The 13,905-nt window shown below is 39.2% G+C and overlaps 1 protein-coding gene across 1 annotated transcript in view; it reads right to left on the minus strand.

The window, feature by feature from the left end:
- Window positions 1-1,925: 1,925 nt before the first annotated feature.
- Window positions 1,926-13,905, minus strand: part of RORB (RAR related orphan receptor B) — a 202,962-nt gene continuing 190,982 nt past the window's right edge. Inside the window, exon 10 of the mRNA XM_037797309.1 lies at window positions 1,926-2,308. Within this exon, the coding sequence (XP_037653237.1) occupies window positions 2,153-2,308 (156 nt within the window). The 3' untranslated portion in view covers window positions 1,926-2,152. The remainder of the gene's footprint in view (window positions 2,309-13,905) is intronic.

Below are 13,905 nucleotides of genomic sequence, written 5' to 3' on the forward strand. Positions count from 1 at the left end.
TCTTGGAATTAATTCTTTATACAAAGAGCTAGCAGGAGTGACATTTATACCAAAAAGAATTGAGTCCCTGTAGCAGCATAATAAGCAGTCTACAGCTGTCTTCTTAGACACTGAAGGTAATTTGGTTCATTGTAGTTAAATTAATTGAATATAACAGTAGTTGAGAAAGAGATTCATTATTTTAAAGCCTTTTTGTTTTTCCCCATTGGTTTGGAATTCATCAATCATGAGGCGGGAAAAGTCTCTGTTTTCTAAGAGGAAAAGACAAACACCACTGTTTTGATCAGCAGTGAGGAGTTCTGAAGCATCTTGGAGATGGCTGCAATCATGCAACTTCAGAAGAGCATAAGATCTTAAAAAAAAAAAATCCAGGTTCCCACCAATGGAAACTTTACTAAGCAGGTGTGTGTGTGTGTGTGTGTGTGTGTGTGTGTGTGTGTGTGTACGGTTTATGTGTGTTTGACAAGGAGAAAAGGGCAGGCCTTTATGAGATGGTGCTAGGCTATATTTACAGATCATAATTTTCATTGTTTTTTACCTGAAGCTCTCTTCTATCTTCCTTTTTATGTTATTTTGGATCAGGTAAGACTAAAAGGCATAAAACCTCCAGAACATGGGCAGAACATACTCCTTGGAATTTACACTTTTCTGAAGATCAGTATAACTGGAGAGCAGGTAGAAAAGAGAAAACTTGAACAAAGAAGTTTAAAGTCTCTGATCCTGATCTCATCACTTGCATTCTGTATTTATTGCTAAAAAATAATCCCAGGCTAGATGGATGTTGCACTTTCAAACTGCTTAGGAATGAGTTTTGGCTTTGCGGTGTTTTAGTTCCTTAGGATCATTGAAATCTTTTTTCTAATCTGTCAAGTTCTTGCTATATTCTTATAATACAGATTTATGGAGTCAAAAAACAACTAGAGATCCCAGACTAGAAAGACATATAAAATCTTGCCTTTCCTTTTATCGCTGCCTTTTCTAACGAATTTCTTAAAAAGAATGAGTATAAAGAACTACTTCTTTATCTTGTATGTTCTCTTTCTACCTCTTCTCCAACAACAACAACAAAAAAGTGGTGATAGAGAAAATTTTTGCATGCCTGACATTGGGACTCTGGTTTTGATTTCTTCTTTTACTCTAATTTTACTAGAAAAAAGTTGCTGGTGGCCATTATCCACAGACTGTATTTCTCTGTTGAAGATACATAAAGCACCAAATCAAGTCTCTTTGACAACTGGAAATCCAAAGAAAAAAGTGTTTTATGTGTTTGGGTGAAAAATAGGAAATGTCATGGATCCCACAATATTATCTGTGGCCTAATTCTTAAAACAGGAAAATGGCTCCAAATACTTATTTCTCTCCAATGTATACCATCTTGACAAGGCTTTGATGTCATTGACAGAAATAGCGTATACAGAGGCCGAGCATTATATTTGCTCTTTGTAGACTTATTTCTGAATTGGTGCCATCCTGCCATGGACTAGAGATGAAAACTGTGGCTGGGAAAACAAAATCCTGATTGTCCGACATAAAGATAACATATAACACAGAAGGCAGATGATATCAGAGAGCCTGACTGAACCTCCTTTGCTAGCAGTTATGGTGTTTTAAGCCACAGCGCATATGCATGTATAAGTAATAGTCATATATAATATTCTCACATATTATATACTTATTACATACATGCACAGTACTTTCCAAGACAGCTACAAATTCACACATGCATCAACTATCTAAAAACATAGAAATAGGTAAGCCTATTAAGTGGCATTTTCTTAAATTATATTTGAACAATCAACAGGAAAAGGAATCATGTAAAGTACCGCTCTGTTCTTGAATATATCTACAATAAAATTCTATAAACAGTTGTCTCCCCAAAACATACCCGAATAAAATTAAAAAAAAAAAAAAAAGATAACACCCAGTGTCCTATATTTGTATATTTATGGTCATTTCAAAAACAAACAAACAAAGGAGCCCCACGCAGGTGCATATTTACATTCTTCAAACTGTAGCGGTGAAAAATAATTCTATTAAGTGCAGGACATTCCTAATGTTGCAGTAGTGACATTTTTCTTAAGTCTCTGTGAACACATTGCTTTTGTCTTAATGGTGGTGCATTCCATGACAATGAGACAGTTCTCTCCTCCCTTCATTTGCAGACTGTGGAACAGTCAGGATTAAAGAGCTCCTTGTACAATGGAGGAAACAGTGTATTCACTATGTCTGGATGAGATTGCTTAAATACCTGCAGTTTCTCCCCGTGCAAGTTGCAAACTGCTGTGATGGTTGGTATCTTGGCTATTAACTGCAGAATGGAGACAAAGAGGGGAGCTCGTTAGTGCTCTGTCTTCTGAATCAATGTCCTTCCAGGCCCCAGGTGAAATTAAATGACTTTGCAAAAAGATGTCCAGAAAGAAAGAAGGCTCACTTTCAGCTTCTCTTAGAACAGAACAAAACAACCCCCACCTCCCCAAAAGCCCCTAAAGGAAAAAATAAGGAGAAAGAAAGAAAGCAGGACCACGCTTCTCGATTCACTGTTCTGAAATAAAGTATGAATGGGAGGTAGTCTGGTTTAACAGTAAAGTGTAGGGTTCTTCAGGAAAACTGCCTGAGTCAGAATCCTGGTTTTACCACAACTTAAGAGCTGTGTGATCAATATTCGATATTTCTCCGTTTTCTCATTTGTAAAATGGGAATTCTGACAGTACCTGCTTCGTGGGGTTGTTGTGTGGACTTTCTTGGGTTGTTGTGTTGAGTTAGGAAATACGTATAAAAGTGGTATGAACACTGTGGGCATGAAACAAAATTGTTAGCTAATACTATTATTATTATTATTATCATCCATCATTTCCCACAGTTTCTTTGACATGGATTTTAGAGCTTTAGTTTTGTGAGTTGACAGTGTTAGGAAGGCATAAGCTAAACAGTATGAGGTATAATCCATAATTTTTGAACTGTCAAACTCACTAGGCCACCTGCATATCTCTCATCTCTTTACCCTGTTATGCATAAAATGTAACCTATGTTTATGTTTTCACAAGAGAACATTTGGGAGGTCACTGTCACTTAGCTACCTTAGGGAGGTGTTTTAAACCAAGTGGGAGAATATCCATTTATAATCTCTAGGTTTCAATATATATGAATCATGTAGGATGTAATTTTTTTTACTTAAAATGCCCAGAAGACAGTGCTTTATAATAGTTCTAAATGCCCACAGTTTGCTAAATGCTAAATAGGTCTTGTAACTTCATTCCTACCTGTCTTCTGGATGAAAAACTGCAGCCCTTAATATAATTTGGGACCACTTAGAAACCATCATTTGTGTCAAAATAGCTTAAACAAAATGTCACTGCGATCAAACTACTTTGTGGAATAAGATTTGTTAACATTATAGAGAACACTTTTACGAAAGATACTTATAGGGTTGACCAAAGATAAATTGAAAGTGATGATCAAATAAAATAAAACCCATCTAATCACCAAATAGGCCCACCATACTCCCTAACCCATTCAATAACAAGAATCCATTTCAGCCTTTGAAGTAAAAGAGAAAATAGATATTAGTTACTTTTGGTTTTTCAAAATGAGGAATTTGCACTTTTCCATCAACTTTCTTTTGAACAACTAAGGACTATAGAACTGTGCAATGAGCAATTTAAAAATGGTGCCAGGATTAGAGCTGTTGACATATCATTGAAGGGATCTAGAACACAGAGAAGTTTGGGAGTTCAGATTTTCCAACTTCACCATCTCTAGTGCTATTTAAAGATAAGGATAGAAGTGAAAGATGTTGAATCTTTGTTTATAGAATGTGTATTAAATTTTAGACTTAGAAGCAAGACTTTCTCTCCAGCATTGTGAGTTGTATATATTTTCTTCATTTGTGATACTCCACAATGATTTAAAGCATGCTTAGCATGTAGCAGACATTTTGCTAGACACAAGAGTGCACAAAACAGTTAGGATTCTTGGTTATAATCTACTGGAGAAGACAGGTAGGAATGAAGTTACTACATGGTCAAAGGCAGACTTGAAAACTGTGAAAAGTGCCATGGAGGGATGGTGTTAGGAGAGACAGGGAATAGGGGGCCCTGACTTCTGGCAGGTCAGAGAAGGCTTCCCTGAGAAAGGGACATTTATACTGAGCTCTGAAGGATGAGTGTGGAGCTAACTAGCTGTTGGGGGCAGGGCAAACAAAATATGCCCCAGGAACGTGCACAAAGATATGGTTGCACTTAGTGCACCAGGAGAACTGAAGAAAGTTCACTGTCACTGGTAAAGTAATGCACGTGTTTGAGGACAATGCTGGAGAGGTGGGCAAGACCAGATTATGCAAGGCCTTGTAGGCCTTGGTAAGGTCTTTGGAAAGGTTTTAAGCAGAAAAGAAAGACTGTTAGAATCCCATTTGAGGGGCTCATTTTGGATCCAGGGTGGAAGATTGTGCCTTTTCTATATTTTCTTAGGTAAAGACAAGAGTCCTCTTAACTGGAGTCCCTTGGGAAGTTATCCAAGCTCTTTTAACCAGTTGCCTCACTCAGAAAGGGGCTACAATGATTTAGGAACACTTCTTGCACAATACCATTCTCCCTGAAATAGCTACTGAATATAGAGAGTCTTTGAAAGTTTTCTACAATCATCTATAGTTGAATTGATGATGCACAGAGCAACTGAAACTTCCATATGCAACTCTACAATGATTTTCTTAAGAATCACTGGGTCAGTTCCTAAAAATATAGATTATTGGGTCCTATTCCCAGAGATTCTCTTACAGTAGGGCTGGGGTGGAGCTCAGAACCTACGTTTGAAACAAGCATCTACTGCAGATACTGATGTAGTTGGTCCGTGGAATGGACTTTGAGAAATAGCGCTTCCTAAGTTCAAATCTTGCAAATTTACAATTATTTTTCAAAGTTTAAAAGTAAATTCTATAGCTAGAAGGAAAGACCTGAAACTGTTCAAATGTAATTCAGTAGCCTTGATTCTTGAAGATGATTGTATAACTATATAGTTATTACGGTGTGGCTGTGTAATTGTGAAAACCTTGCAACCAACACTCCCTTCAGTGTAGGGACAGATGAGTAAGAAAATAAGGACAATAAATAAATAAATAATGGGGGGGCACGATAAGGGATGCTTTGGGTGTTCTTTTTGATTTTTATTCCTATTCTTATTTTTATTTTTTGGAGTAATGAAAATGTTCAAAAATTGATAGTGGTGATGAATGCACAACTATATGATGATACCGTAAACCACTGATTGTTCACTTTAGACGATTATCTGGTATGTGAATACATCTCAATAAAATTGCATTAAAAGTACAGACCTTTAAAAAACAAAAAAGCAACAAAAAAAAGTAAATTCTGTATTGTATTTGAAACTGTTTGGGGAGGTGAGTGTAAAATCAGCTCCTTTTAGGAGGCAGACAAGGAAGTTATAGCTAGAGGAGGAAGGTTCTAGTCATTTAGTTTTACTAGTTTGGTAGGGGACAAGTAATTAAATTCCTGAGTTCCCTATGACACAACCAATGCAAAATAAAAAGGATTAGCCCAGTCCCCAAAAGCCTGACCTTCAGAGCCAGCCTGCTTGGGTTAGAGTACTGGCTCTGCCATTTAAGGCTATGTGACCTTGGGCAAGTCTCTTAACCTCTCCTCTTCTTTATCAGTCAAATGGCAATGACAACAAGCCCTACCTCCGAAGGTTGTTGAGACAGTTAAGTTTGTTAACACAAATTGTCCACAGCAGTGCCTGGCACACAGTGGTGGTCTAAGTGTTAGTATCACATTTAAATTCACAGACAGAAACAATCAAGGCCATGCTTCTTCAGCTAAATGACACCAAGGGCAGGAAACTAGCTTAGCCCTTGGGAAAATCAGCCATTTACTTTTATTGGAATGAAAAAACAAAATCAAATTGGTTTTCCTTTTCTTGCAGCCATTAAACTAAGTTTCTCATCTTATTAACTGTGATTCTTAAAATATGATCCTATGTACTACAATTCTTAAAGCATTACTCTCCTCCTTTAGTGAAGGAGTGGTGTGGGAAATTAATTTTGTAAACGGATGACGCAAATCCTTCTACAGTTGCTTATTAGCACTGGGGTCTGGGTTGGGAAAATGAATATAAACTCTTGTCTTCTGCTAGAAATTGTGGATTGAGAAGCTACTGGCTGAGGCTCCAGCTCTTCCCTATTTTTGGGATTTGGATCCAGTCCCTGTTGCTTGTCTGTAGAATGAGCCGAATGGTGAGAAGAACTTTTTGTTAAAGAGCCCTGGGACCACGTAACCAAAGAACACTGAGAAAGGCAAAGTGCTTCCCCAGCCTCTGTGCTCTTGGAAGAGGCTGATTTGGACTTGACTCGGCCGCGTAAACAGAAGCGCTGGCAGGAGCAGTCGGCACTTCGAAGGCACGATGGGCCAGGAGGCTTTGCAGAGGCAGCGGCAGCGCTTCTCAGAGCCCAGAAGGGCCTGGTGGAGGAAGCAGCAGGCAGTCACTTACTGCTCATTAATATCATGCACTGCAGCCAGGGGACCCCCATTTCAAAGGGAGCCCAGAGCAGCCTCAGCAGCAGTTAATGGCTCAACAACTTTTCAAACAGCTGGGGAGGTGATCCACAAGCACTTAGAGAAGGAGGGGGTAGCCAATTTCAAATCATCATGAAATTCCTTCATGTTTAAATAATTCCCATAGCAGGGGTAGACAGAGGGTCTATAAAAAGGCATCTTTACACTCATCTCTGTCTTATGACAAGCATTTCTCATAAGAAGGAAGCTTTAGGTTATAGCTACAGGAGTCTACAAAAAGAAAAAGCAGCTGTTTTAGAAGGGATAATAATCCAATTGCTTCTCTCCAGAGGGAGGTTTTATGAGAAAATTCGCTATTTTGTAACCGGTACATTTGATGTTGGAAAAATGGAACACACAGAGGGTAAAGCTAGTGAGTTATCTTGTTCATGTGGACCTCCAGACCATCAAGATGCCCTCCAACCTGAAGCCAGAAGCCGGTGATGTTTTGATCAAAGTTGAAGAAACTTCAGGAGCACTGATAAAACCAGGGGGCATAAACTGAGGCTGCATACATCTAGTTCATTTGTCCATTACATTTTTAAAGCCAAATTTAGACACTTGGATTTAATTGTATAATACTGAATTTAGGATACCTGCCCAGGTCGTAAGCCTTCCCGGCATCATGCCCACCCCATCTTGGGGATTGATATTGTGTTACACGTTCTCACCTCCCTATTCCTGATGGACTAAACTGGAAGTGGACAGTTGATTCAGGCAGGGGTTAAATTTGGAACTGGGATTGAGAACCAGCAAGTTCCTCTCTAAATGTGGCAGAAACTACTGAGTAACCTAAATAGCTAAGAGGGAGCCATATTTCACCAGGGGAGCAGAGAAAGCTGTCTTCAGAGGGAGAGAACAATCAAGTAGCTACCTAAAGAAGGATAAACGTGTGAGATGGACAACTCTGAAGGCTTCCCAATTCCTTGTTCTAGTACCTTCCTGAATGGTGGCTGAACCCTTGCCTTTGTGTTCTGTGAGACAGCTCTCCATTATTTTCTTTTTTCATATTTTTCTTTTTGCTTAAGTTGGTTTGAGTTGGTTACTGTTACTTGCAACCAAAGAGTCCTAACTAATACATAACTTGCAACTTGATGACCGAGGAGTAATATCGAAACCCATCCTCTCAGTTATCATTAGTCTGATAGACAATTCCAGGAATTTCTGGGAGTTGGAAACATAGTATATTTCAGCAAATGGTAAACAGCTAAGATGGATTGAAATACTTGTCTTTCACAGAAATTCCTCAAGGAAAGCACTCAAAGGCAGAGACTGTGCGTTAGTCATCATTTTCTCCCTGACATGTAGCACAGGGTACATACTCATGATAAATGTAAGTTGAAGTAGGAAACTGTCCCGGGAGAAGACTAGGTTTCTTGAGTAGAGATTTGAAATTTAAAAACTTGGGGGGATCTGTTGAACTGTTTCCTATAATTTTGCCTATTTGTGCATTATTTAAAGCATATTGAGTAGCATGAGGAAGCCTGAAGGGGGCTTCTGGAGTGCTGATTTTACCTGGGTGGTGGTTACATGGGTATGTTAGCCTTGTCATAATTCGTTGAGTCGTACCCTCAAGATTTAATACCTTTTCAGTATGTGTTATGCTTTTAAAAAAGTATACAAATGTTAAGGTATAAAACAAATTCCTCACCAAATGGAAACAAGAATGGGAAGGCTTCAGACCAGAAAGCTACATCATCCGAGCAGGGGATCTTAAGTGCTGATTGGGCAGGCTGGCCTGTTCAAGATTATATTGAACTCAAATTCTTGGTCTTTCCTATTAGGAGTTCTAATAAAACAGCTAAAATCTTGAAAGAAGAATAAACAGACTTTAGGCATAAACAGTCCATCACTAATTGTGGCATAGTGTATTTCTATCTCATTGAGAAAACAATGAAAACCGTTGTAAATGACTCTTTGCAGTTTTCATTGATCTCTCCATCAGTGTCTGCTCTATGGACTCTATCCATGAATCAACATGGCTGTGTTTTCTAAATCTATGTTATAATAATAGTTGATATGAGTGGCCAGGAATGACTTTTTGGGTGAAATTTCAATTATTAACTTGTGAAGTAAGGATGTCTAAGCCTTCCATCTTTTATAGTTTTATTTAGTAACTTGATATTTTTATAACAGAAAGGCAAGCTTCCTCCTCTATGGTGATGATACAATTTTGTTATCTTGATGCTATAAACAGACAGGAATTCAGAGGCTAATGAATCTGTTGGCACGTACCTCTCCCAGCTCAACCTACCACAATTTTCCCCGAGAAGGTGTGAACCCTCCAGCTGCCTGAGCCTGAAGGGGCCTCTTTCAGAACATCTCACACGTTTAGGAATAGCTTCCCCAAAATTCAGAGTTCAGGCTCTGGAATTGGACTAATTGGGTTCAAATTCTGGGTCCCTCACTTGCAATCTGAGCAATCTTGGGCAAGATACATAATCACTTGAAATTTCAACTTTCTCCTTGGAAAGTGAGATGAGTGCAATATTTTGAGAATTAAAATATGTCAATCTGTTTAAAATCGACTAGCACAGTGCTTGGCACATAGTAAACATTCAATCACTTTCAGTTATCAGTCCTGTGATTCTGATCATGCATCATTTTTCGTTGTAGTCACTGAGCTACTTGTTTTTTTCTCCGTATCATGTGAACTTTTATCTCATATATGTTTATACACCTTGGACATCTGACTCCCAATAAATAGTTATTGAGTAAATAAAAATAATAAATCTTGGAAACACTTCCTACTCATTCTATTTCCAGGTGATAAAGTTTCTTCTGTAGTATGATGCTGTGGCTATGATGCCATATTAAGAGTGCATTGGAGGCGGGGCAAGATGGCAGACTGGTGAGCTGTATGTTTTAGTTACTCCTCCAGGAAAGTAGGTAAAAAGCCAGGAACTGCGTGGACTGGACACCACAGAGCAATCTGTCTTTGGGCATACTTCATACAACACTCATGAAAACGTGGAACTGCTGAGATCAGCGAAATCTGTAAGTTTTTGCGGCCAGGAGACCCGCGCCCCTCCCTGCCAGGCTCAGTCCCGGGGGAGGAGGGGCTGTCAGCTCCGGGAAGGAGAAGGGAGAATTGCAGTGGCTGCTCTTATCGGAAACTCATTCTACTGATTCAAACTCCAACCATAGATAGACTGAGACCAGACACCAGAGACTCTGAGAGCAGCCAGCCCAGCAGAGAGGAGACAGGCATAGAAAAAAAACAACACGAAAAACTCCAAAATAAAAGCAGAGGATTTTTGGAGTTCTGGTGAACACAGAAAGGGGAAGGGCGGAGATCAGGCCTTGAGACGCATATGCAAATCCCGAAGCAAGGCTGATCTCTCTGCCCTGTGCACCTTTCCTTAATGGCCCTGGTTGCTTTGTCTATTAGCATTTCAATAACCCATTAGATCTCTGAGGAGGGCCGTTTTTTTTTTTTTTTTTTTTTTAAATCCTTTTTGCTTTTTCTAAAACAATTACTCTAAGAAGCTCAATACAGAAAGCTTCAAAGAATTGAAATTTGGGCACGTCAAGTCAAGAGCAGAACTAAGAGAGCTCTGAGACAAAAGGCAATAATCCAGTGGCTGAGAAAATTCACTAAACAACACAACTTCCCAAGAAAAGGGGGGTGTCCGCTCACAGCCACCATCCTGGTGGACAGGAAACACTCCTGCCCATCGCCAGCCCCATAGCCCAGAGCTGCCCCAGACAACCCAGTGTGACGGAAGTGCTTCAAATAACAGGCACACACCACAAAACTGGGCGTGGACATTAGCCTTCCCTGCAACCTCAGCTGAATGTCCCAGAGCTGGGAAGGGGGAGCAGGGTGAATTAACAGAGCCCCATTCAGCCATCATTTGAGCAGACTGGGAGCCTCCCAACACAGCCCAGCAGCCCAGAACTGCCCTGGGGGGACGGCACTCACCTGTGACATAGCACAGTCATCCCTCAACAGAGGACCCGGGGTGCACAGCCTGGAAGAGGGGCCCACTTGCAAGTCTCAGGAGCCATACGCCAATACCAAAGACTTGTGGGTCAGTAGCAGAGACAAACTGTGGCAGGACTGAACTGAAGGATTAGACTATTGCAGTAGCTTTAAAACTCTAGGATCATCAGGGAGATTTGATTGTTAGGGCCACCCCCCCCTCCCCGACTGCCCAGAAACACGCCCCACATACAGGGCAGGCAACACCAACTACACACGCAAGCTTGGTACACCAATTGGGCCCCACAAGACTCACTCCCCCACTCACCAAAAAGGCTAAGCAGGGGAGATCTGGCTTGTGGAGAACAGGTGGCTCGTGGACGCCATCTGCTGGTTAGTTAGAGAAAGTGTACTCCACGAAGCTGTAGATCTGATAAATTAGAGATAAGGACTTCAACTGGTCTACAAACACTAAAAGAACCCTATCAAGTTCAGCAAATGCCACGAGGCCAAAAACAACAGAAAATTATAAAGCATATGAAAAAACCAGACGATATGGATAACCCAAGCCCAAGCACCCAAATCAAAAGACCAGAAGAGACACACCTAGAGCAGCTACTCAAAGAACTAAAGATGAACAATGAGACCATAGTACGGGATATGAAGGAAATCAAGAAGACCCTAGAAGAGCATAAAGAAGACATTGCAAGACTAAATAAAAAAATGGATGATCTTATGGAAATTAAAGAAACTGTTGACCAAATTAAAAAGATTCTGGACACTCATAGTACAAGACTAGAGGAAGTTGAACAACGAATCAGTGACCTGGAAGATGACAGAATGGAAAATGAAAGCATAAAAGAAAGAATGGGGAAAAAAATTGAAAAACTCGAAATGGACCTCAGGGATATGATAGATAATATGAAACGTCCGAATATAAGACTCATTGGTGTCCCAGAAGGGGAAGAAAAGGGTAAAGGTCTAGGAAGAGTATTCAAAGAAATTGTTGGGGAAAACTTCCCAAATCTTCTAAACAACATAAATACACAAATCATAAATGCTCAGCGAACTCCAAATAGAATAAATCCAAAAAAACCCACTCCGAGACATATACTGATCACACTGTCAAACATAGAAGAGAAGGAGCAAGTTCTGAAAGCAGCAAGAGAAAAGCAATTCACCACATACAAAGGAAACAGCATAAGACTAAGTAGTGACTACTCAGCAGCCACCATGGAGGCGAGAAGGCAGTGGCACGATATATTTAAAATTCTGAGTGAGAGGAATTTCCAGCCAAGAATACTTTATCCAGCAAAGCTCTCCTTCAAATTTGAGGGAGGGCTTAAATTTTTCACAGACAAAGAAATGCTGAGAGAATTTGCTAACAAGAGACCTGCCCTACTGGAGATACTAAAGGGAGCCCTACAGACAGAGAAACAAAGACAGGACAGAGAGACTTGGAGAAAGGTTCAGTACTAAAGAGATTCGGTATGGGTACAATAAAAGATATTAATAGAGAGAGGGAAAAATATGGCAAACATAATCCAAAGGATAAGATGGCCGATTCAAGAAATGCCTTCACGGTTTTAACGTTGGATGTAAATGGATTAAACTCCCCAATTAAAAGATATACATTCGCAGAATGGATCAAAAAAAATGAACCATCAATATGTTGCATACAAGAGACTCATCTTAGACACAGGGACACAAAGAAACTGAAAGTGAAAGGATGGAAAAAAATATTTCATGCAAGCTACAGCCAAAAGAAAGCAGGTGTAGCAATATTAATCTCAGATAAAATAGACTTCAAATGCAGGGATGTTTTGAGAGACAAAGAAGGCCACTACATACTAATAAAAGGGGCAATTCAGCAAGAAGAAATAACAATCGTAAATGTCTATGCACCCAATCAAGGTGCCACAAAATACATGAGAGAAACATTGGCAAAACTAAAGGAAGCAATTGATGTTTCCACAATAATTGTGGGAGACTTCAACACATCACTCTCTCCTATAGATAGATCAACCAGACAGAAGACCAATAAGGAAATTGAAAACCTAAACAATCTGATAAATGAATTAGATTTAACAGACATCTACAGGACATTACATCCCAAATCACCAGGATACACATACTTTTCTAGTGCTCACGGAACTTTCTCCAGAATAGATCATATGCTGGGACATAAAACAAGCCTCAATAAATTTAAAAAGATTGAAATTATTCAAAGCACATTCTCTGACCACAATGGAATACAATTAGAAGTCAATAACCATCAGAGACTTAGAAAATTCACAAATACCTGGAGGTTAAACAACACACTCCTAAACAATCAGTGGGTTAAAGAAGAAATAGCAAGAGAAATTGCTAAATATATAGAGACGAATGAAAATGAGAACACAACATACCAAAACCTATGGGATGCAGCAAAAGCAGTGCTAAGGGGGAAATTTATAGCACTAAACGCATATATTAAAAAGGAAGAAAGAGCCAAAATCAAAGAACTAATGGATCAACTGAAGAAGCTAGAAAATGAACAGCAAACCAATCCTAAACCAAGTAGAAGAAAAGAAATAACAAGGATTAAAGCAGAAATAAATGACATAGAGAACAAAAAAACAATAGAAAGGATAAATATCACCAAAAGTTGGTTCTTTGAGAAGATCAACAAGATTGACAAGCCCCTAGCTAGACTGACAAAATCAAAAAGAGAGAAGACCCATATAAACAAAATAATGAATGAAAAAGGTGACATAACTGCAGATCCTGAAGAAATTAAAAAAATTATAAGAGGATATTATGAACAACTGTATGGCAACAAACTGGATAATGTAGAAGAAATGGACAATTTCCTGGAAACATATGAACAACCTAGACTGACCAGAGAAGAAATAGAAGACCTCAACCAACCCATCACAAGCAAAGAGATCCAATCAGTCATCAAAAATCTTCCCACAAATAAATGCCCAGGGCCAGATGGCTTCACAGGGGAATTCTACCAAACTTTCCAGAAAGAACTGACACCAATCTTACTCAAACTCTTTCAAAACATTGAAAAAAATGGAACACTACCTAACTCATTTTATGAAGCTAACATCAATCTAATACCAAAACCAGGCAAAGATGCTACAAAAAAGGAAAACTACTGGCCAATCTCCCTAATGAATATAGATGCAAAAATCCTCAACAAAATACTTGCAAATCGAATCCAAAGACACATTAAAAAAATCATACACCATGACCAAGTGGGGTTCATTCCAGGCATGCAAGGATGGTTCAACATAAGAAAAACAATCAATGTATTACAACACATTAAAAACTTGAAAGGGAAAAATCAATTGATCATCTCAATAGATGCTGAAAAAGCATTTGACAAAATCCAACATCCCTTTTTGATAAAAACACTTCAAAAGGTAG

Source organism: Choloepus didactylus, chromosome 10 (assembly GCF_015220235.1).
Source record: "Choloepus didactylus isolate mChoDid1 chromosome 10, mChoDid1.pri, whole genome shotgun sequence".
Lineage (NCBI taxonomy): Eukaryota > Metazoa > Chordata > Mammalia > Pilosa > Megalonychidae > Choloepus > Choloepus didactylus.